This window comes from Alosa sapidissima, chromosome 1, assembly GCF_018492685.1.
Source record: "Alosa sapidissima isolate fAloSap1 chromosome 1, fAloSap1.pri, whole genome shotgun sequence".
Lineage (NCBI taxonomy): Eukaryota > Metazoa > Chordata > Actinopteri > Clupeiformes > Clupeidae > Alosa > Alosa sapidissima.
Genome location: NC_055957.1, coordinates 18438591 through 18464557, shown reverse-complemented (window position 1 = coordinate 18464557; position 25967 = coordinate 18438591). Strand labels below are relative to the sequence as shown.

At 45.2% G+C, this 25967-nt stretch overlaps 1 protein-coding gene across 1 annotated transcript in view; it reads right to left on the bottom strand.

Annotated features, from left to right (window-relative positions):
* The window catches only part of doc2d (double C2-like domains, delta), a 33631-nt gene that overhangs the window by 7459 nt on the left and 205 nt on the right, over window positions 1–25967 (bottom strand). The window contains exons 2-8 of the mRNA XM_042104395.1: window positions 24156–24567; window positions 23002–23081; window positions 18519–18593; window positions 11769–11878; window positions 6469–6595; window positions 6294–6350; window positions 3803–3927 (exon numbers count right to left, since the gene is read on the bottom strand). Of these exons, the coding sequence (XP_041960329.1) occupies window positions 3803–3927; window positions 6294–6350; window positions 6469–6595; window positions 11769–11878; window positions 18519–18593; window positions 23002–23081; window positions 24156–24549 (968 nt within the window). The 5' untranslated portion in view covers window positions 24550–24567. The remainder of the gene's footprint in view (window positions 1–3802; window positions 3928–6293; window positions 6351–6468; window positions 6596–11768; window positions 11879–18518; window positions 18594–23001; window positions 23082–24155; window positions 24568–25967) is intronic.

Genomic DNA, 25967 nt, shown 5'->3' with positions numbered 1-25967 from the left:
ATCTATCTATCTATCATCTAAAATAGAGACTTTTTTGTAATTATTCCATATTTTGTATAGTCAGTCTATATCAGAACACCTGACATACAATCTAAATAGTTCACAAGAAACCTCAAAGTGTTACCTTTCATTTGAGACCAGGATTATGCTTCTACACAAAGGGGTTCATGTGCAGTAAGCATTTGATTGTCAGTATACATTTTGGATAACAAAAAGTCCTATGGGGAGTTTCCACAAAACGCATGAGCATACCTTGGCAAATTATAGTCTAAAGCACTCATATTTTCATTCTATATTGATCTACTTTTGCACACAACTTCACAAGACCTGGTGCTAGGGCTCAGTTGTGTTTCTAAGTTATATCAAGTGACCTAGAGGGATGAAATGTGGTCAGTACAGAGATGCTTGTAATCCGGCAGAAAGAAAAAACTATATTCTAGCCTCTGTAACTCTTTGTGAGTACATCACACATTTATTTTGACTGTTTCCTAGAGGTAAAACTAGAGGTTCTCAGCTTTCTATAGAGGTCCAACATTTGATGGTAGGCCCCAAAAGAGGTGGGAACAATGCCCTTGCAAATAGGCACGGTGCAATTTCAGGCAAAAACTTCAAATTTGTTTTGAGATTTAAATTAAAGCCCATTTTTACCAGACATTTATTCATTCGGTAGGTACTGTACTAGTTTCAGTCCCATAGGAGTTCTCGAAAATCATCTTTATGGGAATGTTCCAGTAATGGAAACTCGTGCAAATGGTCGAGGACCCAGTAAATCTACCCCCGAGTTCCTCTAATGGAAACCCAAGTATGTTTTAAGAGTTGAGAGCTAGGGAGTCTGATTTATAATGTGAGTCGTAATGCGAGTCAGGATCCTGAGCGGTGCTGTAAGACTTAAGATGCAGAGGTGATTAAGTTGTGATTAAGTGATTGTGTTCCTAAACGGTGATGATTAAAGATTAGTTTTGGGCTGTGTAGTTTTGAAGTTATAAGATTAAAGTGTACATGCGTTCTGCATTGAAGTTTAACTAGCAAGTATTCTTCCAAAGTTTGTCCTGAGGTTTTCAAAAGATAAACTTCAAAGATTGTGAACTTTTACTTCAAGTCCATACTTTGTGTTTAAATGTTGAAATGTTAGTTTTAATGTTGAGTGAGCTGGTGCCCTCCCTGTATCATAAGTCTGACCTCTCGGGGCTGAGGGAGGATGGCAGGCCCTGACCAGTGAGGGCGGAAGAGAGCCTGACCTCTTGACTCCTCGGCCTTCACTACTGAATCATCCACACTCTCAGGGGCGGACGGTGGGCAGTCTGAGCTCCCCCCTCACGCTCACAGCTCAGCCTGCAATTACACCAGTGACGACTTCAGTGTGAGTGGGAAGCCTGACCTCTGCACACCACGCTTCTAATCTGACTTGATAGCCCATAGAATGTGTCAACTGTATACATCATTAGTAAGACGCTCAAACTGTTTCAGCTGCTCAAACAAAAAGTGATAAGTGCATTTAAATGAATATGTGCAACCAGGCTTTCCACGGTCAAATGCATCAATTCAAGTCCTCCAGCCTCAATAAAGCCATTCCCATAAGCCCTGGAGGCCCTGCTCCCGGGTCCTTGTGTTGTGATGTAGGGTAATAATGTGTCTAAAGCATGCAGGATGAGTGCATACTAGTGGCTTGACCTACACGACCTATTCGCTGTGTCTGTGTAAATCACTGAGAAGCACAGGTTCTCTCACAAACGCATGTGCACACATGGACACATACCCACCAAGCCCGAAATAGATTAATACACAGATACATACACACACCACAGTCACACAAACTCACTGGGGTACGATGTTGCTTTATCTCTCCCTGACACACATACATACACATACACACAACACACACACACACACACACACACACACACACACACACGCAAACATTCTGTACTGTGGTGCTTTAATCCTCTCCCCACGAAGAAGCTGTTTCTGCTAGCAGTGCAACTCCACAGCAGGAGCAGCTGGTCTGTTTTCCTGCTCATACCACCACTCTTTCAACGCCTCCCCCCACCATGGGAGCACACCTGAAAGCTAGCACAAGTGCATTCTGGGCCATGGCCATCCTGGAGATGGAGCTCTCAAATGGAGTTGCTCTCCGAAATGAAGAATCTTTTTTTATTTTTTATTTCCCACTTCACTTCCACAGGGAGTAGAGAGGAAGCAAGTGGAAGAAACATTAGTTCCACAAGGAGGCAAATTACTGAGGCTAGAGAGCTCCTTAAAAACTTCAAGCGGCTTCAAGGTGAGCAGCCAAATCAATCCAAAACAACTTGCGAGTCACTCCCAGGAGAGGGAGAGGTACACAGCAGCCCATCAGGAGAGGGAGAGGTACACAGCAGCCCATCAGGAGATTTCCTAATCGAGATTCAACAGAGCGGATTGCATGTGTCTTTACACTGTGGAGGTTAAAGGAGGAGGCTTAAACAACAGAAATCACACACACACACACACGCACACGTGACACACACCACGCATACACACATGCACACGCACACACAGGCAAGCAAACACAAACACACACGCACACACACATACACACACACAACCCCATTTGCAGGCTGTATTACGTAAATAGCATAGCGGGTGTTAGTGTGGACTAGTTCGGTGTGTGAGTTGACCTGTGACAGAGCAGATACTCAGATGAAAGCACAGAGCCTTTGTGCGCTCCCCCGTAGCATGTCAAAGCTTACAATCAACAAGAGAAAAGTGTCAGGCTGAGGGAAAGAGCTGCCCCCATCTGCTTTTTACAGATGTAAGGAGACTGGCAAATTGCAGATGACTATCAGTGTGATATATCAAAACACTGCCATGGTGAAGGCCTTGGACTAGCAGGAAGCGAATCAATACTCAGCGCGCGCAAAACAACGCAGGGAGGAACTATCTCTGGAGGTTAACGTCGACTTGCTAGCTGATAAGTATAAAAAGAAAAGAATGAACGGATGAAAGGGAAAAAAAAGCTAAAAGGAGAGGAAAGATGAAGATGGAATGCAGCCAGATTTCTGTGGGTGACCAACGAGGGGAGGTACGCGGGCTGAAAATGAACTACAACCTGCTGCGATCGTCGTCTTTTTTCCCTTTTTTCCCTTCTATCCTTTTTTTTCGCTCCCCCCTCCTGGAGCTTTTCCACAGCCTGGCGCGGCCGGTCGTGCTCTATTTCATCGGCTCGAGGAGAGAAGAACTGTGCTTGAATTATAAAAACATAACGCAGAGTTACTCATTCTCTTTGTGTTTCACTTTGCGCCCCTCTCACCACTGAAGTGCAATATATTCACCGCATCTCTCTCTCTCTCTCTCTCTCTCCCTCTCTCTCTCTCTCCCTCTCTCTCATTATTTCCCTTTATATGATTTCCCTTTTACCTTTTCCCTGCATCTACACTTTATTCTCCATCACATTCTCTTTCTCATTCATTTCTCTAGTACATCATGCATTGGAACTCATTTCAGTCTCCTCTGGCCTCTCACTGTGACCAAAGGGCAGGGAAAGGAGGGGGCCTATGGAGATGGAAATGATAGGAGTGTGTTATGAGAGATATCACATACATTTGTTTTAATATCAAAGTAAGAGAATCTTCTTAGATTAGCTACTTAGAATCGTCTTAGATTAGCTACTTAAAAGTATTATATTTTCACTTTCTTCTGTTCCGTCAGTTTGCACATTTCAAAATATGCAAATGTTTCCACAGCAAGAGAGCGTTTCTTGCCAGTGAGGTTTCTGAATGGATGTGAGCCAAAGAGACAAACAGAGTTGCATGCGTTCAAGACTCACATTTTGACGAACGGATCTGAGTAGCCATTGGAGTCCATTGCTGCCAGGTGAGCACAGCGTATGATGCCCACGCAAAGAGTGCTCTTCTCTGCCACGTAACACAGTGAGACCAGGATACGACCACGCTGGAGGGAAAAGAGAGAGAGAGAGAGAGAGAGAGAGAGAGACAGAGAGAGAGAGAGAGAGAGAGAGAAAGAGAGAGAGAGAGAGAGAAAGAAAGAAAAAGAGAAATTAGAGAGACTTTGAATTCATGACGTTGAAATTTAATGTGGTTATTTTTCACCAAGAAATTCATCAGTCTCATCTGATCACAGAACAGCTGGATGAAATTTAATCATCATGTTTTGTTTGTCTTTGCGAGCTGTACTGTTGACAAAAAATTCCAACATACATTCCCATGTGCATACACACAGACATACCCATTCAGATTAATTATACCAATTCATATAGTTGAATAGGTCTGAAACACCCCTTATTCAGCATGGTCTGAATGCCCTTTGATTAGTATGCTGTCCCAGCTATGTTTACTGGAAATGGATCTTTTCAAGTCTGAAGTTTCCAAGTTAGATGATGTCATTTCCATTGACGTGTAAATCACCACTGCACATAAAACAGATACTAATTTGGAAGGATATTACAAGAGGTCCCTAGTTCACATGTTATACTATAGCTACTGGAGTTTTTAAACTCCATAACTTAAATCGCATCATACATTTTCTTTGCTGCCTTTCTTGTCAATGTACAGGAAGTGTCACCATCATGCGTCTTTTTGAATGAAAACCACGCACTGAATATGAAAAGTACACCTGTCAAAGCTAACACGGGTTAGAAAATTAACATCACAGCAGTTCACTAATTTTAAATGAGCGGAACAACCTATGCTATCACTTAATTCCTTTGTCATTTTCTGTGAGCATTGAGACAGGCTACAGTGTCATTAGTTCCACAAGGCGGTGGAGGTCATAGACGCCAGAGGGCCGCTTGCTTAAAATGATTCTGTGGTCAGACACCATGAAAATCTAACATATCTTGCCATGTCAGGCTTCTGCCATTTGTGTATGGTGAAGGATTACTGCTGAAAAAAACAGCTAGAAACCAGCTTATGCTGGTAGCTGGATTTAGCTGGTTTTAGCTGGTCTTTTCTGGTTTTCTTCCAGCTCATGCTGGTCTTTGCTGGTGTAGCTGGTTGGACCACCAGCTGGATATCTGAGGAAGCTGGTCATGCTGGTTTGACCAGCCTGTCGTGTGGGATACAGCTGGTGCAAGATGGTCATGCTGGTGACCAGCCTGCCAAGCTTGACATTGTTGGTGTAAGATGGTCATGCTGGTTTGACCAACATAAGCTGGCACGGCCAGTTAAACCAGCAGTGTAGACCAGCAACACCAGCTAAAATGACCAGCTTGAGGTGGTACGACAAGCAAAACCAGCTGAATTACCCTCATAAGCTGGGAAAACCAGCTGAAGGTATGTTTTTGCAAGAGATTTGCTGGTCTAGCTGGTCAACCATCATAGAGTGGTCAAACAAGCTGGTCAACAAGCTGGTCAGGCTGGTTTTTTCAGCAGGGTGGTGTTCTGCTGGTATCAGTGTACCCCCCCCCCCCCCCCCTACAATGGCTAGTTGATGCGCATACACAGATCTTTCTCTGGTTAAAAGTACCCGTTTCTGTGTATAATAAATATATATATAAGTAGAGAGAATAAGAAATACAGTAGAAACAAGAGCAGAGAAAGTGTGTGTGTGTGTGTGTGTGTGTGTGTGTGTGTGTGTGTGTGTGTGTGTGTGTGCATATATGTGTGTGTGTGTGTGCGTATGTGTGTCTGCATGGGCCTTTCTGTATGAGTCACTGAGTACGCACAAATTAGACAAGCAGATCCATAATCTGGACATCTGGCCCAAGTGAAAACGAAGGGTGAAAAATCTCCATACAGAGAGATGGATGGCAGTCTTAACGCAGGATCATCAGTCATTCAGAAAATAGCTCACACATTTTGCGTATAAGCGTAACAACATTAAAATATAATTCATTGGATCCAGAAGTGAAGACATCTGCCTGCAGAGAGCTTAATGAACATTCAGAATCAATGTTCTGTGAGCTGAGGTGCTAAACAGGCTGCCAGATCTCTTAGTTCTTGCTCCCCCTCAGTCATATTAACAACAAAAGGACATAGAACCGGGCCTTTAATATGTATTAGGTTAGAATTTGGGTTGTGTGAAAAGTGCTTGTGTAAAATAAAATTCAACATGATCAGATAATGACAAATCATAACTGAATGCTCAAAGTATTAGTATCACAAATTCTGAAATATTAATCTAAAATTCTGAAATTTCAATCTGAAATTCCAATCTAATTGTGATCACATTAATACATATTAAGTTAATGCATTTTATAATTTAGTTCTACAGAAATACAACATTTGTACAATCATTTGCTGTGTTTTATTGAGGTAATGCAGGGAGTAAAAAAAATGAGAATCTTACAGAAAACTCACCTCCTCCTCAGCCACCGGACCACCCTGCTCTACCACTTGGTTGTTGCTTTCTTTATTCTAAAGGCAAAAAGGCAGTAAGGATGTTAACACACAGGGAAATGTCAAACTCATTTACAGAGATGAGCCTGCACATACACACACACACACACACACACACACACACACACACACACACCTGTGTGATCCTCTCCAAGCCCATGTTGTACTTTTTGTTCTCTCCTTCTCTCAGTTTCTTGAGAGCAACCCTCACTTCGCCAATAAACTCGTTACGGCCCAGTCGATCCATGTCACACACACATAGTCTGCAAGACGGAGGGCGACAGAGAGAGAGAGAGAGAGAGAGAGAGAAGAGGAGCGATTTAGACACTCATAAATTAGCATATCAATAACTACCGGTAGCTAATCAATTCTGTTTGACTCGACACATGTAAGACGGAATAGGAGGGGTGACAGAAAGGGGTCAACTCCGACATGTGAAGGAAAAGAGAGTGCTGAAGATGAATGTGATTCAGAGATTAGTGAAGAGCACTGCCAGGGGAAAGAGGCCAGCCTGAGGAATGATGCAGGGAAATGATGACGGATCTGTACATCGGGGGAGGATATATGTGAGATTCCACACATATGCAGGAAGAGAGGGGGCCGTGTGAGAACGGAGGGGGAGAAGGAGGGAGCGCATTGGGAGGGGAAAGAGAGAGAGAGCAGTGGTAGAGGGAGAGGAAGAAAGAGAGAGAGAGCAGTGGAAGATGTGGCTTGGTCGTGGTGGAGGTGGGCGGTTTGACACTGTTGACTCCACTCTCGCACTCCTGCTCCTTCTGCACAGTTAGTCACTACCTGACGTGTGCTAGGACACTCACACACACACTCTCTCTCTCTCTCTCTCTCTCTCTCTCTCTCTCTCACACACACACACACACACACACACACACACACAAACACACACACACACACAGAAACACCCTGACAGGCGATAACAGCAGAAGGCTCGGAACAGCAGAGTGATCTGACGCATTAGCAGGTCGGAGCCAAATTCTCTGGAAGGCTCACATATGGGGCAGCATCCCATTCCAGCTCGCCCCCATCATCCAGAGGCAACTGGGCTCTCCGCCACCCTCTCCACTCCGCTGCTAAGCTAAATAAGGAAACAAGGCCCTGGCTGAGATCGATGGCTATTGACCTTGAGCCTGGGTTCTAATTAACTGCTATATGTCTTTATTATTCCATAGACCAGCGGTCCCCAACCACCGGGCCGCAGGACATTCCTAACCAGGCCGTAGCCTACGACATGAGTTTAAAAAAAAATGCATGCAAACTAAACTAAATTGAATTCGCATAAAGTCACGTTTTTACATGGCATAGGCCTATATGCAGTTGTTTGATTGCACGCATGTTTGCATTTTGCCAGGTCTATTTACGTCTGCCTGTCCCGCCTTCAACACTTTTACATATTGCCTTCAGCGCTGCGCAGCCTCAGGTCAGCTCACTTCACTTTATCAGTTCTTGGCGAACGGTAGTGTCGTGTCACACGAAGTTAGTTAGCTAAACTGCTAGAATGAGCAACAAAAAACAAGCATTTTTAGCAGGTCACTGGCCAGAGTGTTTGAGTTGCGAGAGCCGCTGCAGAGATTTCTTACAGAAAAAAAGTCACCGTTAGCTGCACATTTTAGTGATAAGGACTGGGTGTCAAAACTCGCTTACCTGTGTGACATTCGGGTTGCTTAATGACCTCAACCTGTCACTCCAGGGGAGAATGACGACTGTCTTTAAACTGGCAGATAAAGTCGCTGCATTTAAAGCCAAGCTTGATTTGTGGGGACGACGAGTGGACCAGGGTGTATTTGATATGTTCCAAACAGTAGTGGGGGTTTGGGGAGAGACTGAGGCAGGGCCCTTTCTCTCGCAGTTGGTGCGCGATCACCTTGTTGCGCTTTCAAATAAGTTTGAGCGTTACTTCCCATCCTCCAAAGATCCACGGCAAACCAATGAGTGGGTCCGCAACCCATTTGTCAATATCCCGAATAGTCCTAACTTGTCAGCGCAGGAGGAAGAGCAGTTGATCGAAATAGCAAATGACGGTGGTCTTAAGAGTGTGTATAAGGAAACCTCTCTGGCGGGTTTTTGGATCAAAACCAAAGCAGAATATCCCGAGATAGCCGTAAAAGCGCTGAAAACGTTTCCCACCACGTATCTATGCGAGGCCGGGTTTTCGGCAATGACTGCAACTAAGACCAAATTGCGCAATCGACTGGACATTTCAAACACACTGAGGGTGTCACTGTCTTCCATCACCCCCAGATGGAAGCTTCTTGTTGCAGGGAAACAAGCAGGGCTCCCACTGATTATATTCGTAATGCACGTTTAGTTTTGTTCCCATATTTTGTTAAGCATGTTCACACTTATAGATGTAGCTTCAAGTTGTTCAATATTCATAGTTCATTTTGTTCAATTTTCCCTTTTTCAAGTTCACGTTTTTCACAAGAGATCGTTATCTTCACTGTTCATACATAACTGGAGCTAGTTCTTTTCAAGTAATGCATGCACAACACATATGGAACATGGAACCCCCGAACCCCCCCGCTGGTCCGTGAAAAAAAAAATAGGAATCAAATCGGTCCATGGTACATAAAAGGTTGGGGACCCCTGCCATAGACTACCAGCAGGACTGCCTGTTACCACAAACAGCAAAAACTACATGCCATATTGCCAAGAATTTCTAAACTTCTTTCACAAAATCTCTTTCACTTTATTTTAATACATCTTATTTAAACATATGGACATTTTGTTTACGTATATACTGTAGGTCCAAAAAGAATACTGTCTTAACGGCCCTTCACTTCAATAACACTTTGAACCTCCTCTCAGCACACTCAGTATATCTGCTCCTGAGTAGACAAAAATAAAATCAAATAAATGTTCTTAAACTGTGTCTTTCAAAACACCAACGGGAGGTTATGAACTGATATACAGTATAGTATAAAATACTATATAGTATAGTATAGTATAGTATAGTATAGTATAGTATAGTGAATACTACATGAATTGGATACTGGAAGCCAGACTCAAAGTGTCTGTTACCTGTTTTTAGGACTCCACTGATACCAGAGTTTGAAAGCAACAACAAACCTATGAGTGACTTCACAGTCGTTTGGTATTGTGTAATCAGCAATTTATTATCTTCTCTACTGTTGTTACATGAATATTAATTATTCAAAATAAATAAATTATGAATAATCAAATCAATAATTAAATTTTGGCTTAGCTGAATGTCTTCACCACTAAAGTAGTTATCTTTCTGGTGAACAGTATGTATAGAATGAGATCATGTTGTTACATTTATAGTCTCTTAGACATTTTATTATGTGAATATGCAATGATCAAGCAACAACTTAGATGACAAAATGAAGCGTTCTTTAGTCAATTAGTAAATAGCTTAGTAAACAATGGCATTATCTTGAACCAGTCATACCTTAAATAGAACACCCAAATTGTTTTTAAAATAAGCACCAACACTGTTATCAGCTCTGTAAGTGCTGTATCTGAAATGGTCATTCACCATATGCTGTAGCTGGTGTCATGCTGAGCCTGGTTTCTTTAACTGTAGCGCTGTGACTGTCATCATTAGTCTGTCTTGCTGTGAGATCATCTGGCGCACGAGCCTACCCCAGTCCCAGTTTGCTGCCTACAGCCTAGAGCTCACCTCTGTGCTGCTTTATTAGGGGCAAGCTGTGCCACGAATGTGGGACGGACTCTCAGAGAGGGAGAGATAGAGAGAGGGAGAGAGAGAGAGAGAGGGAGGGAAGACAGTGGGACGGACTCTCAGAGAGAGAGAGGGAGAGAGAGAGGGAGAGGGAGGGAAGACAGTGGGACAGACTCAGAGAGAGAGAGAGAGAGAGAGAGAGAGAGAGAGAGAGAGGGGGAAGACAGAGAGGGATAGAGAAAGATGCGCTGTCATGCTCAATTCCAGACACAACAACATTGACAGGGTGTTGACGGTTTCCCAGGGCTGTGGCCCTCCACATGCGGCGCTTCCAATAACTGCAGTTACCCACACAAATCTCTTCTGGCCTCACGGGAACATTGCCACATGTTTGTCCACAAATGTCACTCTGAATTGTCATATGTGCGCCTGTGAGTGTGTGCATATGTGTAATTGTTTGTTTTTGCACATGTGTGTGTGTGTGTGTGTGTGTGTGTGTGTGCATGTTTGTGTGTTTGACATTGATGTGAAAATCAATGCATCTGCTCCATTCCCTAGTGTTTGTTGGTTAAACAGCTGCCTGCCGGTGTCTCTGTGTGTGTGTGTGTGTGTGCGTGCGTGCGTGTGCAAGTGTGTGTGTGTGTGTATTGTCCACTGGAGGTGTGTGTGAGAGGGAGTGAGCGTGCGAGTGTGTGTGTGTGTGTGTGTGTGTGTGTGTGTGTGGTTGTGAGTGCACAAGTGTGTGTGTGTGTGTGGTTGTGAGTGCACAAGTGTGTGTGTGTGTGTGTATTGTCCACTGGAGGATTGTGGGCATGGGCACCAGTATGTACTCGTGTGACTAAGCATGATCCCTGCCGCCCATCATCCCCCCCGTAGCCCAGGGGGCGGCTAGGCACAGCTGCAGAGCCCAGGGCTTTCTCTCATGACTGCACTTTGGCTAGGTCTCTCTGCCCCCTCAGACTCATAGCCATGGGCTCTCTGAGGGCCTCAAAGTGGCCCTCCCATGCTGCCATGCTGCCATGCTGCACTGAGCCTCAGTGGCAGGGAGCTCCGTGCTGAGGCCTCCTCTGCTGCGCCTGCAGGCTCACTGGGTCCAGTCGCGCAGCTGCGTCACTGGGCTCGCTTGCTCTTTGCACTCTAGCTTTGCGCCACACAGGCGGAGAGTGTAGAACAGTGCCAGAGGCTAGTGGCTTGCACAGTGAGGACCCGCTTGGCACACGTCCTTGACATGATGTCTCAGAACATGCTGAGACAGAGACAGACAGGGCCTGTGTGTGTGAGTGTGTGTGTGTGTGTGTGTTTGTATGTGTGTGTGTGTGTGTGTGTGTGTGTGTCTGTGTGTGTCTGTGTTTTGTCATGTGTGGGAGAGCTTGTTGTGGGTTGTGTTCTTCCCTCAGGCTTATGTTCTACCTGGCTGCCTACACAGACCCCACACACACACACACACACACTCACGCAAAGATACATGCATATGTATTAGTAAACACACACACACACTGGGGTGGGTGGATGGGGGGCTTTGAGAGGGTTGCAGTAGGTCTTTCTGCCATGTGGATGAGGTGTTTTTTTATGCAGAGGAGGAAACACTTCAGTTTCAGTCAAACGCTCTTTGGTCATTAACGTTTCAGTCAAATGCTCTTTGGTCATTAACGTTTCAGTCAAACGCTCTTTGGTCATTAACGTAAGCACTGGGCGAGGGGAGACTTGTGGGATTTGTAGTATACAGACATAAGAAGTTTTGCCCTGTGGCTACAGTGTGCTGCAGAAGATGTAGCGCTCACCTGAGTGTTTTAGTGGTCATGTCTGCTGCCGTAATGCCATGGTACACCAGGGTCTCATTCCACACTGGATTCAGGGTGTTCTTCAGCGTTTTTGTGCGTAATTTGTTCGCCTGAGAGAGAGAGAGAGAGAGAGGAGAAGCCATAAGACAAACGAGGAGGTGAGAGGCAGAAAGTGAGTTGAGAACAAGTAAGTATGGGAGATATGATGACAGAGAGAGAAATAGAGAGGGGGGGGGGTGAGAGATAAAGGAGTAGAATAACAAATAAGGACACATAAAGAAAACAACACTTATTGCATCATTATACATGCATTTTGTTGCATTTGGTGCATCAAGGACACAAATGCTGCCAGCGTGTAAAATGTAGGCCGAGGATAATTGGGATTTTGGAGGAACAAAAACATATGTGAGAATAAGAGACTAAAAACACTGCACACGTGAGACTCCGGGAAAGAGTACTTAGGCAAGACCACAGGCAAAAACAGGTTAAGTTCCCACAACAGGAAGAAAAAGAGCATGACACAAAACAGGGTGGTACAGAGGAAGGGAGAGCATGACACCAAACAGGGTGATACGGAGGGTGTGTGTGTGTGTGTGTGTGTGTGTGTGTGTGGGTGGTGAGCATGACACCAAACAGGGTGATATGGAGGGTGTGTGTGTCTGTGTGTGTGTGTGTGTGTGTGGGTGGTGAGCATGACACCAAACGGTGATATGGAGGGAGGGTGAGCTAGAAGGAACATGTGGAGGGGTGAGACGAGCGAGTGAGCGAGTGAGCGGACGAGCAGAGAGAGACGGAGAGACTTCATCTGTCTCCGTCCCACAGGAGATGGGCAGACATCTGCTCACCTGCTCCATGAAGGAGAGAGAGAGAGAGAGAGAGCAAGAGAGAGAGAGAGAGAAGGGGGATAGAGGGGTGAAGAGAGAACTCCCCCCAACCCTATTTCTCCCTTCATGTTCTGCCCTCACCAACCCAAAATAACAGTCTGCTCCAGGGTGCCCCAGCCAATAACCATCTTTATCACTCACAAGCACCAACACACACACACACACACATGCACGCACGCACGCACGCACGCACGCACACACGCACACAGACACACACACACACACACACACAAACACACATGCACACATACTGTATGCACACACTCTCATTGGCAGGCACACAGACGCACACACACGCACACACGAACACACACGAACACACCCAAACACACACACACCTACAGACCCCTTGTTCAATTAGCCAGCCGCTCAAACAAATTAGTGTGAAAATCAAAGCGACTGCTCAGGAAAAGCCCCAGTGCTTGCTGGTTAAGCAGAAGCTGGCTGCCAGAGTGTGTGTCTATGGATTCATTTGTCCGTGTGTGTGTGTGTGTGTGCGTGTGTGTGTTTGTGCTTGCACGCATCAATGGAATGCAAAACAAAACTCAGCCTCAGGACACCTGGAGGATGTGTTGCTTCAGTTTGATGACAGTACACACACACACACACACACACACACACACACACACACACACACACACACACACACACACCTCATTCATCCCCACTGTTATACAATGACATCCTTGCAACCCTGTGACGCTAGAATCAGTTGAATAATTACAAACCCCTCCAATCCCCCTTCCCCACGTCTCGTGTGTGTGTGCGTGTGTGTGTGTGTGTAGGTGTGTTAAAGCATTATAAAACATCACCCTTGCATAACCAGTGGCCGTTGAGGAATTAATAAGCTCCCCCATCATCTCACATTCCCACCTGCATTCCTCTCTCCCCTTTCCTACCAGTATGGCTCCGCGACACGTTGGGAGAGGAGAGGTGTTGAGACCCACCCTGTCCCCAGCGGCCTTCTCCCCCACAACATCCCCACTGCCCCCACCCCACCCCGGTAGAGCGTGAACCAATCAGGAGCGACAGATTTGCTCTGCAGGCTTGTGCAGCTATGGCTCTCCGAGTGGAATGCTAGACAGCCTCAGCCACACACGGGTGCTCTAGAGCTAATTACCTCCACCACCCTCCACCTCTTCATATCTTATGAAAGCACTCTCTCTCTCTCTCTCTCTCTCTCTCTTTCTCTGTGTGTCTCTCTGTCTCTCTCATCTGCGCTCTTTCTCAGTCATTCCTTCTCTCTTTCTGCCTCACTCTTATGTCTACCTCTCTAAAACACGCATTCACTTTGTCCATTCCTCTCTCATATTTACTCGCATTGCTTGTTTTGTTTTATTTATAAGAAGTCAAATTCTCTCACTCCGCCATTGTATTGCTCACCGACATCTTTTGAAATCTTTTCTTTTCCACTCTCTTCCAACCCCCCTTCTCTCTCTCTCTCTCTCTCTCTCTCTCTCTCTCTTCTGTCTTCTGCCGGTCTGTCCTCTCCATCCTCTGGACATGGACAGGCCTGGTCCAAACCAGTGAAAAACGAATGGTCATCCTTACCTTAGCCCTCCCTCCACCCCTCCTTCTCCGTTGTTCCTCCCCTCTCTCCATTGGCTCTGTCACCAAAGCTGTTGCATCACCCTAAATATTTCATCTCAATCCTCTTCTCCCCCTCCCTCTCTCTCTCCATCGCACATCCTTCCATCTGGACCCATTTTCCATGTTTTATTTCTTCTTTCATCCCTCTCTCTCCCTCTTCTGTGTGTGTGTGTGTGTGTGTGTGTGTATGTGTGTGTGTGTGTGTGTGTGTGCAAGCAGAGACCTGAGTTAGATGGTGACTCAGAAATCGCATTGGCCATGCTGCACAATGTAAGAGCCAGGACAGCAGACAGCCAACAGGGAGAAGAACAACGTGTGTGTGTGTGTGTGTGTGTGTGTGAGAGAAAGAGAGAGAGAGAGAGAGAGAGAGAAAGACAGAGGGAGGCAGAGAGAACTAGAGGAAGTGTGTGTACAGTATTTGTGTGTATACTACAGCAGAACGTGACATTAAGTCAGGATTGCCAGGAAGAGAGAGAGAGTGCACAGTCCACATGACAAGACATCATGTGTGAGAGAAAGTGATTTGAGTGTGTGTGTGGATGAGTGAGTGATCTGGGTATGTGTGTATCTGAATGTATGTGTGTGGTTGAGAGAGTGATCTGGGTATGTGTGTATCTGAATGTGTGTGTGTGTTTGAGAGAGTGATCTGGGTATGTGTGTATCTGAGACTACATCTACACAAAAAACAACGGGTATATTTTCTCCTACCGCTTTCACACCTGAAGAAAAAACTTGCGGCACACTCAGAGGTGAAAGCGGCTAATAGTGCTGTAATGCATATGCCAGACCAGTCGATGGCGCCGGGCCGTGCAGAGGCTTCACATTTAGGCCTAATTCGCGTAGAAGACAAAACATTGTTGAAACAGTTTGTTAAGCAGTCGCATGAAATAAGGAGACAGACAATTCGGTTTTCAATTCAACTTTACTACTAAAATTCATTTTCAAGGTATGTGACTTCTATGTGGAATTTCAAATGCTTACGTATTGCATTAGGTCTGAGCACCACTGAAGAAAACATTAAAACGCGTCAGTCATAGGTTGTAGTAGGCTAATGTTTCAAGCTAAGTTATGCTAATTGTGTGCTTAGCCACAAAAGGCTGATACATTGTGCTGATACATTGTGCACATGAATCATGACAATTTTTTTTTAATATGATAAACAAATGGTTTGGTTTGTTCTAACAAGCAGCATGTCAGGTCGAGTGCGGTGGCTGGGATTAGGGATGGGGCTATGTCGTCATAAAATTGCCAGCTGTGCTGTCTACACATACAGTACACAGCAAAAGTTAGCCGGTGGTTTCAAAAAAGCCCACTTCGGAACCCGGTTACAAAAACTACCGGTTACAGTCTCCTAAACTGCCGGCGTCGTGTACACGCAAGGTGTAACCGATTCACCGGTTTAAAAAAAAACAGCATTGTGTGTATGTGTGTATCTGAATGTATGTGTATATCTGAATGTATGTGTATATCTGAATGTATGTGTGTATCTGAATGTATGTCTGTGGTTGAGAGTGGGTATGTGTGTGTCTAAATGTATGTGTGTGGTTGAGAGAGTGATGTGAGTATGTGCGTATCTGAATGTATGTGTGTGGTTGAGAGGGTGATGTGAGTATGTGTGTATCTGAATGTATGTGTGTGGTTGAGAGGGTGATGTGAATATGTGTGTATCTGAATGTATGTGTGTGGTTGAGAGGGTGATGTGAGTATGTGCGTATCTGAATGTATGTGTGTGGTTGAGAGGGTGATGTGAGTATGTGCGTATCTGAATGTATGTGTGTGGTTGAGAGAGCCGCTTTAAGGTGGGTAGAAAAGAGCAAGAATGAGCTTGTGGGCTTGTGGGGAGAAGACAGAGACTGCCTCTATATTTGGATGACAGAGAGAAAGACAGATAGGGAGCGATAAGGAAGTGTGTGAGAAAGAGAGAGACTGTCATATGTGAGGATGAATTTGTGTTTTAATAAAACAGCAAGAGCTGCAGTGTGTGAGTGTGTGTGTTTGCGTGTGTGTGTATGTGTCTCTGTGTGAGTGTGTGCGTGTGAAGGGAGGGTTTTGCACAGTGTGTGTGTGTGCAAGGGGGACAGCATGACGTTCTCAGACAATGTAGTTCACCCAACAAGCCACTACAAAATGGGAAGGCATGGTGTGTAGAATTTAGTGTGATGTGGAGTGTGTATATGTTGTGTTTCTCTCACTGTGTGTGTGTGTGTGTGTGTGCTGTCAGTGTGTGGCTGACTGTGTGCATGAGAGTATATGGATGCCTGTGTGTTTGTGTGTGTGTGTGTGTGTGTGTGTGTGTGTGTGTGTGTGTGTGTGTGTGTGTAGGTGTGTGTGCGTGTGTGTGCATGTGTGCATGAGAGTATATGGATGCCTGTGTGTGTGTGTGTGTGTGTGTGTGTGTGTGTGTGTGTGTGCGCGCGCGTGTGTGTGTGTGTGTGCGTGCGTGCGCGTGCCTGCGTGCGCGTGCGCTCTGAGCTCTGGGGCCATGTGCGTGAGTGGACGTGTCTGGCATTGAAGGCTGTGTGAGTGTGTGAGTGAGCAGCACGCTGCGCTGGTAGGTGCAGCTCAAGCGCTCTGATGGTGCATGACTGTGTGCTTAAGTGTGACGTGTTTAAGAGTGTGAAGAGTGTGTGAGTGTGAGTGCATCTGCATCTGAGTGTGAGTGTGTGTGTGTGTGTGTAGCTGACAGACGTCATTACGGTTCACACTCCCAAACCTCACTTTTTTGGTGTATTTTTTTTCCCTGAGCATCTGTGAGGTCGATATTTAACACGCGTAACATGTGGATATTTACGTCCTCCATGACGCTTTGCCCCACTTCTCCCCTCACCCCCTCGTCCACACTCTAGTGTTGACGTGAGCCGTGTAACAATCCTCACTGTTTCCATGACAACCACCTGCTGCTGTCCTCCCCTCATCCATGTCTCTCTCTCTATCTCTCTCTCTTTCTCTCTCTCCATCCCTCTCTCTCCCCCTTTCTCCCTCACTCTCTGCCTGCCCTCCCTCTCTCCTCTCCTCTCCTCTCCCTCACCACTCATGCTGGTATTTCCAAGGTCAAAGTGGGTCACCAGGAGATAGAGTGATAGTGGCAGAGGAAGAAACAGAGGACACAGGGATGGTCAAAAGGAGGTGTATATAGACAGAATTCAGTCCAGGGACAGTAGAAAGAAATAATACAAATAAAGAGAGAGAGAGATGCCGATGCAGACGTGCAGCAGAGGAGAGAAGAGACCGTAATTAGGCATGAAAGAATGGAATGGAAAATGTATGGGAGAGAGATGACAACAAGTATGATTTTGGTCTGGGGAGAGAGTCATGGAAAAAAAGATACAATTATTTTTAGAGCAAGAAATCTGAGAAAGACAATAAAAGAGAGAGACAGGGAGAGACAGAGAGACAGGGAGTGAGAGAGAGACAGGGAGAGAGAGCCTGCGCCCCCGGTGGAGTGTGACCACAGACAGATCGACTCTACCTGTCTGCTGTGCCTCAGTCCCCCCACCCCGACGCCCCCCGCACCAGCCCTCACCACCACAGCACCGCCTGACTGAATCTGATAGCAGCGCCCCGCCAAAACAACCAAAATGGCCAGCCGGAGAACACGAGATGCCCACCTGGGAGACGACCGGAGGGGAGACACGAGCCGCACGCGCTCAGAAAGCAGCTGAAACAGATCTGGCCTGGATCTGGCACAGATTCAAAGCCACTCCTACACACACACACACACACACACACACACACACACACACACACACACACACACACACACACACACACTTCTCAACACAGGATGACAGCTTCGGTGCAGAGAGGGAAGCAATACAAGGTCTAGGACACAGGGCATGTCCAATACAACCCCTTTGAGCAAAAGACCATGACAGAAACAAACAAACACACACACGCACACACACACACACACACACACACACACACACACACACACACACACACACACACAGACCATGTATGTCATGCATAGATAGTAGGGTAGAGAGAGAGATGGTTAGAGAGGGAAGAGGGATGACATGCCAGGGGAGAGAGGGGGAGAGAAAGAGGAAAGGAGAGAGAGAGAAAGAGGATGAGAGAGGAGAGGGAGAAAGAGAGAGAAGAGGGAGACACAGAGAGAGAAGAGAGGAGGAGGGAGTTGACTGACCATGACATGAGAGGATGGAGAGAGGGAAAGAGATATGGCAGAAAAGAGAGGAGGGGAGAGTCGTGATGGACGGCGTGAGAGAGAGAGAGAGATGGAGAGATGAGGGGGAAGAGAGAAGGTTGCACTGACCTTGCTGGCCCCAGGCAGAAGGTGGAGCTTGACGTATGGATCTGCCAGACCGTTGGAGTCCATGGCCTTCAGTCCCTGTGGAGTAAACACACACATGCATGTACACACACACACACACACACACACACACACACACACACACACACACACAGCCAAGCACAGAGAAGTGTGCACACACACACACACACACACACACACACACACACAGTCAAGCACAGAGAAGTGTGTACACACACACATACACACACACACACACACACACACACACACAGACACACACACAAACACACACACACACACAGTCAAGCACAGAGAAGTGTGTACACACACACATACACACACACACACACACACACACAGTCAAGCACAGAGAAGCGTGTGCACACACACCAACAGAGGTGGGCACAAATACATCAAAAACTATTTTGTTACAAATTACAAATACTGGCTCATGAAATGTAACAAAATAAAATACAAAATACTATTAATAATGAAAAATGTATTTAATTAAAATACAAGTAATTAGTCATTTGGAAATACAAAAATACCCACACAATAATCATGGTATTAACAAGGCATATTATTGAAATGTATCCCCAAGAGACAAGAAATACTATTTTTGATTGGCTGGCAGGGGGTTATTAATTCTGTACATTGGGGCACCTATGAAGTAGATCTGCTAAAAAACATGTAATCACCATCCCATATCAATGTAAACAATGATTGAACTGAAAAGCAGGCTTCACAACAGTGGAATCAACTGTAACAAAGCAAACTACCCACCATAATTTTCCGTAACCAATGTAAGTAGTACAACAAATTGAACAGGTCGGCCTCTTTTTAAACTGAACTACATTTCCCTTGTTGTGCTATAAATGCATGCCTACTGGCAACATGGGGGATAAACAGAATAACAACCTATAAGGTGTCACAATATACGGAATGAATTAACTTGGGAGAGAATTTTTCTTATACGGAATGAATGAACTTGGGAGGTCTTTGTCTCCGTCTCCTCCATTATGACTGCATATCAGGACACCTCAGTGGATGTTACTCCTTACATAAATCCTCATGTCAAATCCAAGTTTTAATACTGTCCTGTAGTGAGAATGAACATCAGCTATTAGGTACTCAAGGTCATGGGGTCAAAGGCCGCGGTCCTAATCTCCCTCAGTATCTTATCTGTATTGTTTTTATTGTTTAAATTTTAGTCTTGTAGCACTTAACACACCTGATAATTCAAGCTCCTAGTTACTTTTTAATTTCTTTCAACTTCCTGACATGATCTAAGCCTAAACGGGGTTCTAAGGGGCTTTAAGTTGTCTACAGGGTGACAAAAATTGACATAAACAAACAAATTGGGTTTACACCCCATGTTGTCCTTACAGAAGGGTGATAAAGTTGACCATTTTGGCTCCCTCAATTGACTTTTCTTTTCATTTTTTTCAACTTTACACATGTTCAGAGGGGATCGTAATAGAATAAAGTTGGAACTAACACTTTTAAGTTGGTCACAGTGTGGCATACCACAGTAAGAAAAATGGAAAATGGGTAAACATTTCATGCTTTTCTTCCAAAAAGGTAATGAAATGTTTAGGTCAACTTTACAGTTGAATATAGGGAATTGCCCAAGGGATATCTCCAGGCACCCAGCCTATTCTTAAAACCAGATTCACCAAGATTCTGGCCTTTGGCTTTATGATAAGCATTGCCTATTGTCATGGTTATAGCGGGTAGTATATTTAATTGAGTGATGACATTTTGGCTTATTTGAGAAGTATTTAAGTAGTTGAAATACTCAAATACAATCCCTCAAAGTATTTTGTTACAAACTACATTTGAGTTTTTCCAATCCTGCAAAATACAAATTACAAAATACGCTAAAGTAATTAAATACGTATTTTAAATACATATAATTAAAATACTGCCCATGTCTGCACACACACACACACACACACACACACACACACACACACACACACACACACACACACATATGGGCAAGAACAGAGAAGCGTGTACACACACACACTGAGAGAGAGAGAGAGAGAGAGAGAGTGCAAGAGTGAGTATTACAACAGTCCAGTCACATATGATAAGTCAAGCATGACCAAGTGGCCCTGTACACTGCTCCTGGGAATGACCAGTCATGTGTTGTGAGGACGCTCTCACATGTTGTCCTCATGAGCTGGTCTCTCGCTCGCTCCCAGTTATTTATGGGCTCTATTACAGCCCAGGCTAATGAAGAGGTTCCATCCACGCACACTGTAAAACTACACAGAGGTGAAGCTAGAGAGCAATCTCAGTCCTGCTTTTACAACTTCATGTCTACTCCCAGACCAGACGCAATCACAACAACACAATTGGTTTTTAAGAGTCCTACTGCATGAATAACGATGTCTTACAACAGACTATGCAAGTTTCATGAAGTGCTGAAATGGCGGACTAGAGATGAAATATTCAGAGTTTTTGTGGAACAGATTGTTTTTATGCAGAGAATTTACATACAGTAGCTCAAACTGAAGCCCAAATATAATTTCTGAATCTAATATGCTACCCCAGAATAATTTGGATACTATAACTGTCAGCAGCACACCTTGCTTACTCCCCCAGTTGGGCTGCTGACCCAAAGAAAAGTATTAGTTTCCCCCAAACTCCAAATGGGGGAGTGGGATGGGCAACAGAAGTTACGCTAGACTTTGGCCGGAAAAAAAAAGTAATATTCCAGAATATCGAACATACAGAAAATCTGGCGGACATGTTTTAAATAGCCATGATTGCCTATACATTTAAACGACATTAAATCACAAACTATGTATTTCCACAATGCAGTGTATTAGGCATCATCAGCACCAGCGGTTTGTTTAGTATCAGCTTTGCACAAGCAGAAGAGAAGGCTTCGTTCACCTGCTTCTGCAAACATGAATTAAAAACAAACTTTTCACAGGGTAAGTTCATCATTTAAGTTGTCGTGGTACCATATTGTAGGCCTATAGGTTGTGCAATAAGCCTATTTAATGTTGGGCCTATTAATTCATTACATGTAGCATATTTTCCACCGGACATTCTATCCGTTTATATTTTTTTCTGCTGGACAACTACACGTGAAACCGGCCAATTTCCGGCTGTAACCGGGTAATGTTAGCCTGGGTGCCAGCCAAACTTAGCCCCGCCCACAACATTTGAGGTCGGGAAGTTTGGTCTGGCATTGCTCCATAGTGGAGCAACTATGCTCGAACCAGAGCTGTTAGGACCAATCAAATTATCAACTGATCCCAAAAGTCTTTATGTTTCGTGCATCTTAGAATTGTTCATGGAAATTCATAGGCTACATTACAAAGGGGGAAGTATTAGCCGATATCACATAGGCTACACGTAATGTTATCTTATTTAAGTTAAATGTTAGAAGTGAATATTGGTAGGTAGGCTAACGAGGAGAACACACACAGCTGACTACTGAACAAGACCGAATGTAACCGTGGCCAGTGCTTGAGTCTAGTGTCGGTCAATATGAGTGTATGTCAGCTAAACTCAGAGACATGGAGAGCAGGACATGTCTTGGAGCGACTATGGCGGGGGAAGTATCCCCCCGGCAAACAGAGTTTTTAAAAAAAACTCCGGGCTGATAGTTTTTTTGGGGAAAACTCTGTTTATTCGTTTGCGTCTAAAGAGGTACAAACGGAGATTCATGTGATGAGGTGGAGATTTTTAGTCAGTTCAAAAGATCAAGGAAGTGATTCGTTGCTGTTGTTGATATTTCCGGGATTCTGATTGGCTAACATGGGCTTGAGCTTCTCGTTACACTGCCACTTACAGGTTTGGCATGCTCTTGACGGCATATACCCGGGTTAGTGTAAAGGAAAACTTTTCTGAAAACTGACAGGTGTGCACGATATTAATAGTGAAAATGGAGAGGGTGAAATGTCCGTTTATGAAAATAGCTGGCAACGTGTAAACGTAGCATAAGATGGTGACATTTTTACCCTTACAACTGATAAAACAGATATTATATCACTAAGTCAGTGATTTATTATATTGGTGGTAGGTTAATGTAATCATTTTTTTAACCTTCCTACTAACGTAATAACTTCCTGCAAACGTAATAATTATTACGTTGGTGGGAAAGTGGGTTATTACATTGGCAGTGGGCAATAGTTACTGTATTACATTGGTGGGAAATTATTACGTTGGCAGGATTATTATGTTTAAAACATGCTGATTTTGTGCAGATTTTTATTACGTTGGTGGGAAGTTATTACGTTGGTGGGTGTTACACCCCCTGTATCGGTTGATACACCCCATAATTACATCCCAATGGAGCAATATCAGATCTAGTCAGATATTCTGACTAGAATCTGAATACTGTATGACGCGTCAGGCTAGGCTAACGTAATATCTGATGGGGAATGTACTCTATACGGGGGGTGGGATGGGGAACCTGCTCCAAATGGGGGAGTAGTGTGGATGTATGCCAGAGCCTTACCTTAGCCTTTTGGATGGTGCAGTGCAAACAGTTGTTCTCCTGATCGAAGTGCAGGGTGAACTCCAGTGTGCCCAGGTAAGCTGCAACAACATTTGATCGATTAGACAGCACTCTCCATTTCATTGATAGTGGGATTTGCACCCAGGTCTCCAAACACATGTATTGGCTCAAATGTAAACCCATGCTGTCTGAATTGACTTAATGTGTGTCTTTCTCCATGTGTGTGTGTGTGTGTGTGTGAGTGAGAGAGACAGAGAAAGAGAAAGAGAGAGATGCATATGTATTTGCCGTATTCCAAGCATTCTTTATTTAAAGGTATGTTTAAATGTTCTGCTTTGGCAATGCAAAAATATTTGTCATGCTAATAAAGCTCACTTGAATCGAACTGAATTTAATTGAATTGAGAGAGAGAGAGAGAGAGAGAGAGAGAGAGAGAGAAAGATTGTTCTTGTCTAATTTCAGAGGGAGGGGAATGTTTGTTCTTATAGGAGACCTCAGCTCCAAATCATTACAGCTAAATGGTGAGATGCCCGCAGACGGATTCGCTGAATTATGCAACCGCGGGGAGATCAATGGTAGCTGGTGGCCACATCAGGAAGGAATACAGATGTGGTGACAGGGCCACCCTCACAAATCAGGAGAATGAGACGGTGAGTGCAGAGCAGACACACCAGAAGAGTGTGTGTGATCATGACTCATAGGCACATAATCGCCCGCCAGTGATCCCACTTGATCTATGGCTGTGGAGCAGCCACTTACGTGCACCCTCCTCTCAGCTTACTCATACACCTATTCATGCGCACCACGAGGCATCACACACTGAGCCCTGGCTGGTACGGGCAAACACCTTTTACACCCCGAGAGAGCAACAGAAAGATAGAGGGGAAAGGAGGGGGGGGGGGGGGGTTAAACAGGAGAGACACTTTGACTTTTAAAAGGCCTTTAGCTATTTAAAGTCACAATAAAGGTATATTAAAAGGCGCTTTGACATAAATGGCGTGTCTGAGAAATATGGAAAGAGAGAGAGAGAATGAGATTGAGAGAGAGAGAGAGAGAGAGAGAATGAGAGAGAGAGAGAATGAGTAAGAGGGAGAGGAAACAAAGCTCAGAAAGAAACAGTCCACCACCACCATCCATCCATCTGGCTCACTCACTTTCATCATCCGAGTCGCCCAGCTCTCTGTCTCCGCCGTTCTCCTCCCTCCTCTCACGCTCCTTCTCTTCATCCCTCTCTCCGTGATACTCTCCGTCCTCCCCGAGGATCTTCTTCTCGCGGGGGGGCGGAGGGGCGATGGGGAAGTCGTGGAAGCGCGGGAAGAAGTCGGAGATCTGCGGGATGGGTAGAATGGGGCCGGGACACACGTTGATGGCAAAGTGCTCCTGCATGGAGATCTTGACCGGGGAGGGCGGAGGGGGCAGGGGGGCAGGGGGGTTGTGGTGGGTGGAGGACGGGGGATGGGGGGAGGTGGAGGATGGAGGGATGAGGTGGGTGGAGGAGGCAGGGGCGGAGATGTGGGACTGGGGGAGAGGAGGCTTGGACACGCTCATCTGGACCACTGGACTCAACTGGGCGTTGGTGGAGGGGGGGGGGGGGGGGGGGGGGGGTGGCATAGCAGACAGGAATGAGAGAGGGAGAAATGGGAAGAGATTGAATAAAAAGAGAAAAACAGAGGAGTGCAGCAGAGAGACGCCAGAGACGTGTGGGGAGGGAGATGTTGTTGGTGTCAGTGAGAGGAAAGTGGCGAGAGAGGCAGCAGACAGAAGTAATGAAGAGATGGAGAGGAGATAGGAACAAATCCGTAAATTACTCCAGTAAATGAGCCCACCCCACATCAGCCTGGTTAACCCTATTTCTCCACATTAGTTTCAGTTCAAAAAAGCGTTTAAAACTAATATCCACACGCTCCAATCCCCATTAACCCTCACTCTGAGAGAACTTATCTGCTGTGATGCATTCTTCCACACATTTATATTCTCAGGCAGAGGTTCAGGCAGCATCTGCATGGCTGCTGAATTTATTGTGTCTTTCATGTCTTAATCACTCCATCTTCTGCCTTCATCTCTCTCTCTCTCTCTCTCTCTCTCTCTCTCTCCCTCACCCCACATCTAAGACATTTATATAATCAATCAAGTCCTCGGTCTGCCTTATGCCTGTTTACTCTCTCACCTGTGAAGAAGCGAATAGACCCCAAACAGAAGAAGTGACAGCTGAATTAAAGTGAACATCTCGGCAGGCAGCTTCTATTACCATGAGGACTGCTCCAGTCCTGTCCGAGTGTCAACACTGCTGTGTGTAGTAGCATAGATTACTCCACATGTACGCCACTCGTCTCAGCTCAGCATGCTAGACTTTGCCTGGAGCTAGAGTCACATTAACATCCTCCGTTTTTGTTTACTACGAAATACGCAAGCCATGTCCAGGAAGACTTGACACCTTTCCCATCCAAAAACAAAAAACACAACAAGAAAATGAAATCGATTTAAGAAACAATCTACCAGCACAACATGTGCAGATGTATAACAGAGGGATGGGGGGGGGTCTTGTCTTTTGGAATCCTGACATCCGACTGTTCGGCAGAATCTCTGTTCCTTAGTATTTGTGTGTGTGTGTGTGTGTGTGCTGCAAAGGGAATACCTTCACATTTGTACACACACACACACACAAATACTAAGGAACAGAGATACAGTTATACAGCAAGTGTTCAGTCAGTCTCACTGCACACAGAGACTCAGAGAGGAAAGGGGGAAGTATAAGAAGCAACACAGACTGTGAAAGACACCAGTGCTGTGTGTGTGTCTACACGGTGCCTAAAGGCACATCTGCCATACATTCAGAGAAAAAAATATACAGGCTATTTTACATTTTTTACACGCTCTCTGACACGGTCCCCGAGACACGAATACACTTACACTGAGAAAGTGACTTGTCATTCAGCTAGTGTTTTCTCAGGTTTGCATGGCCACAC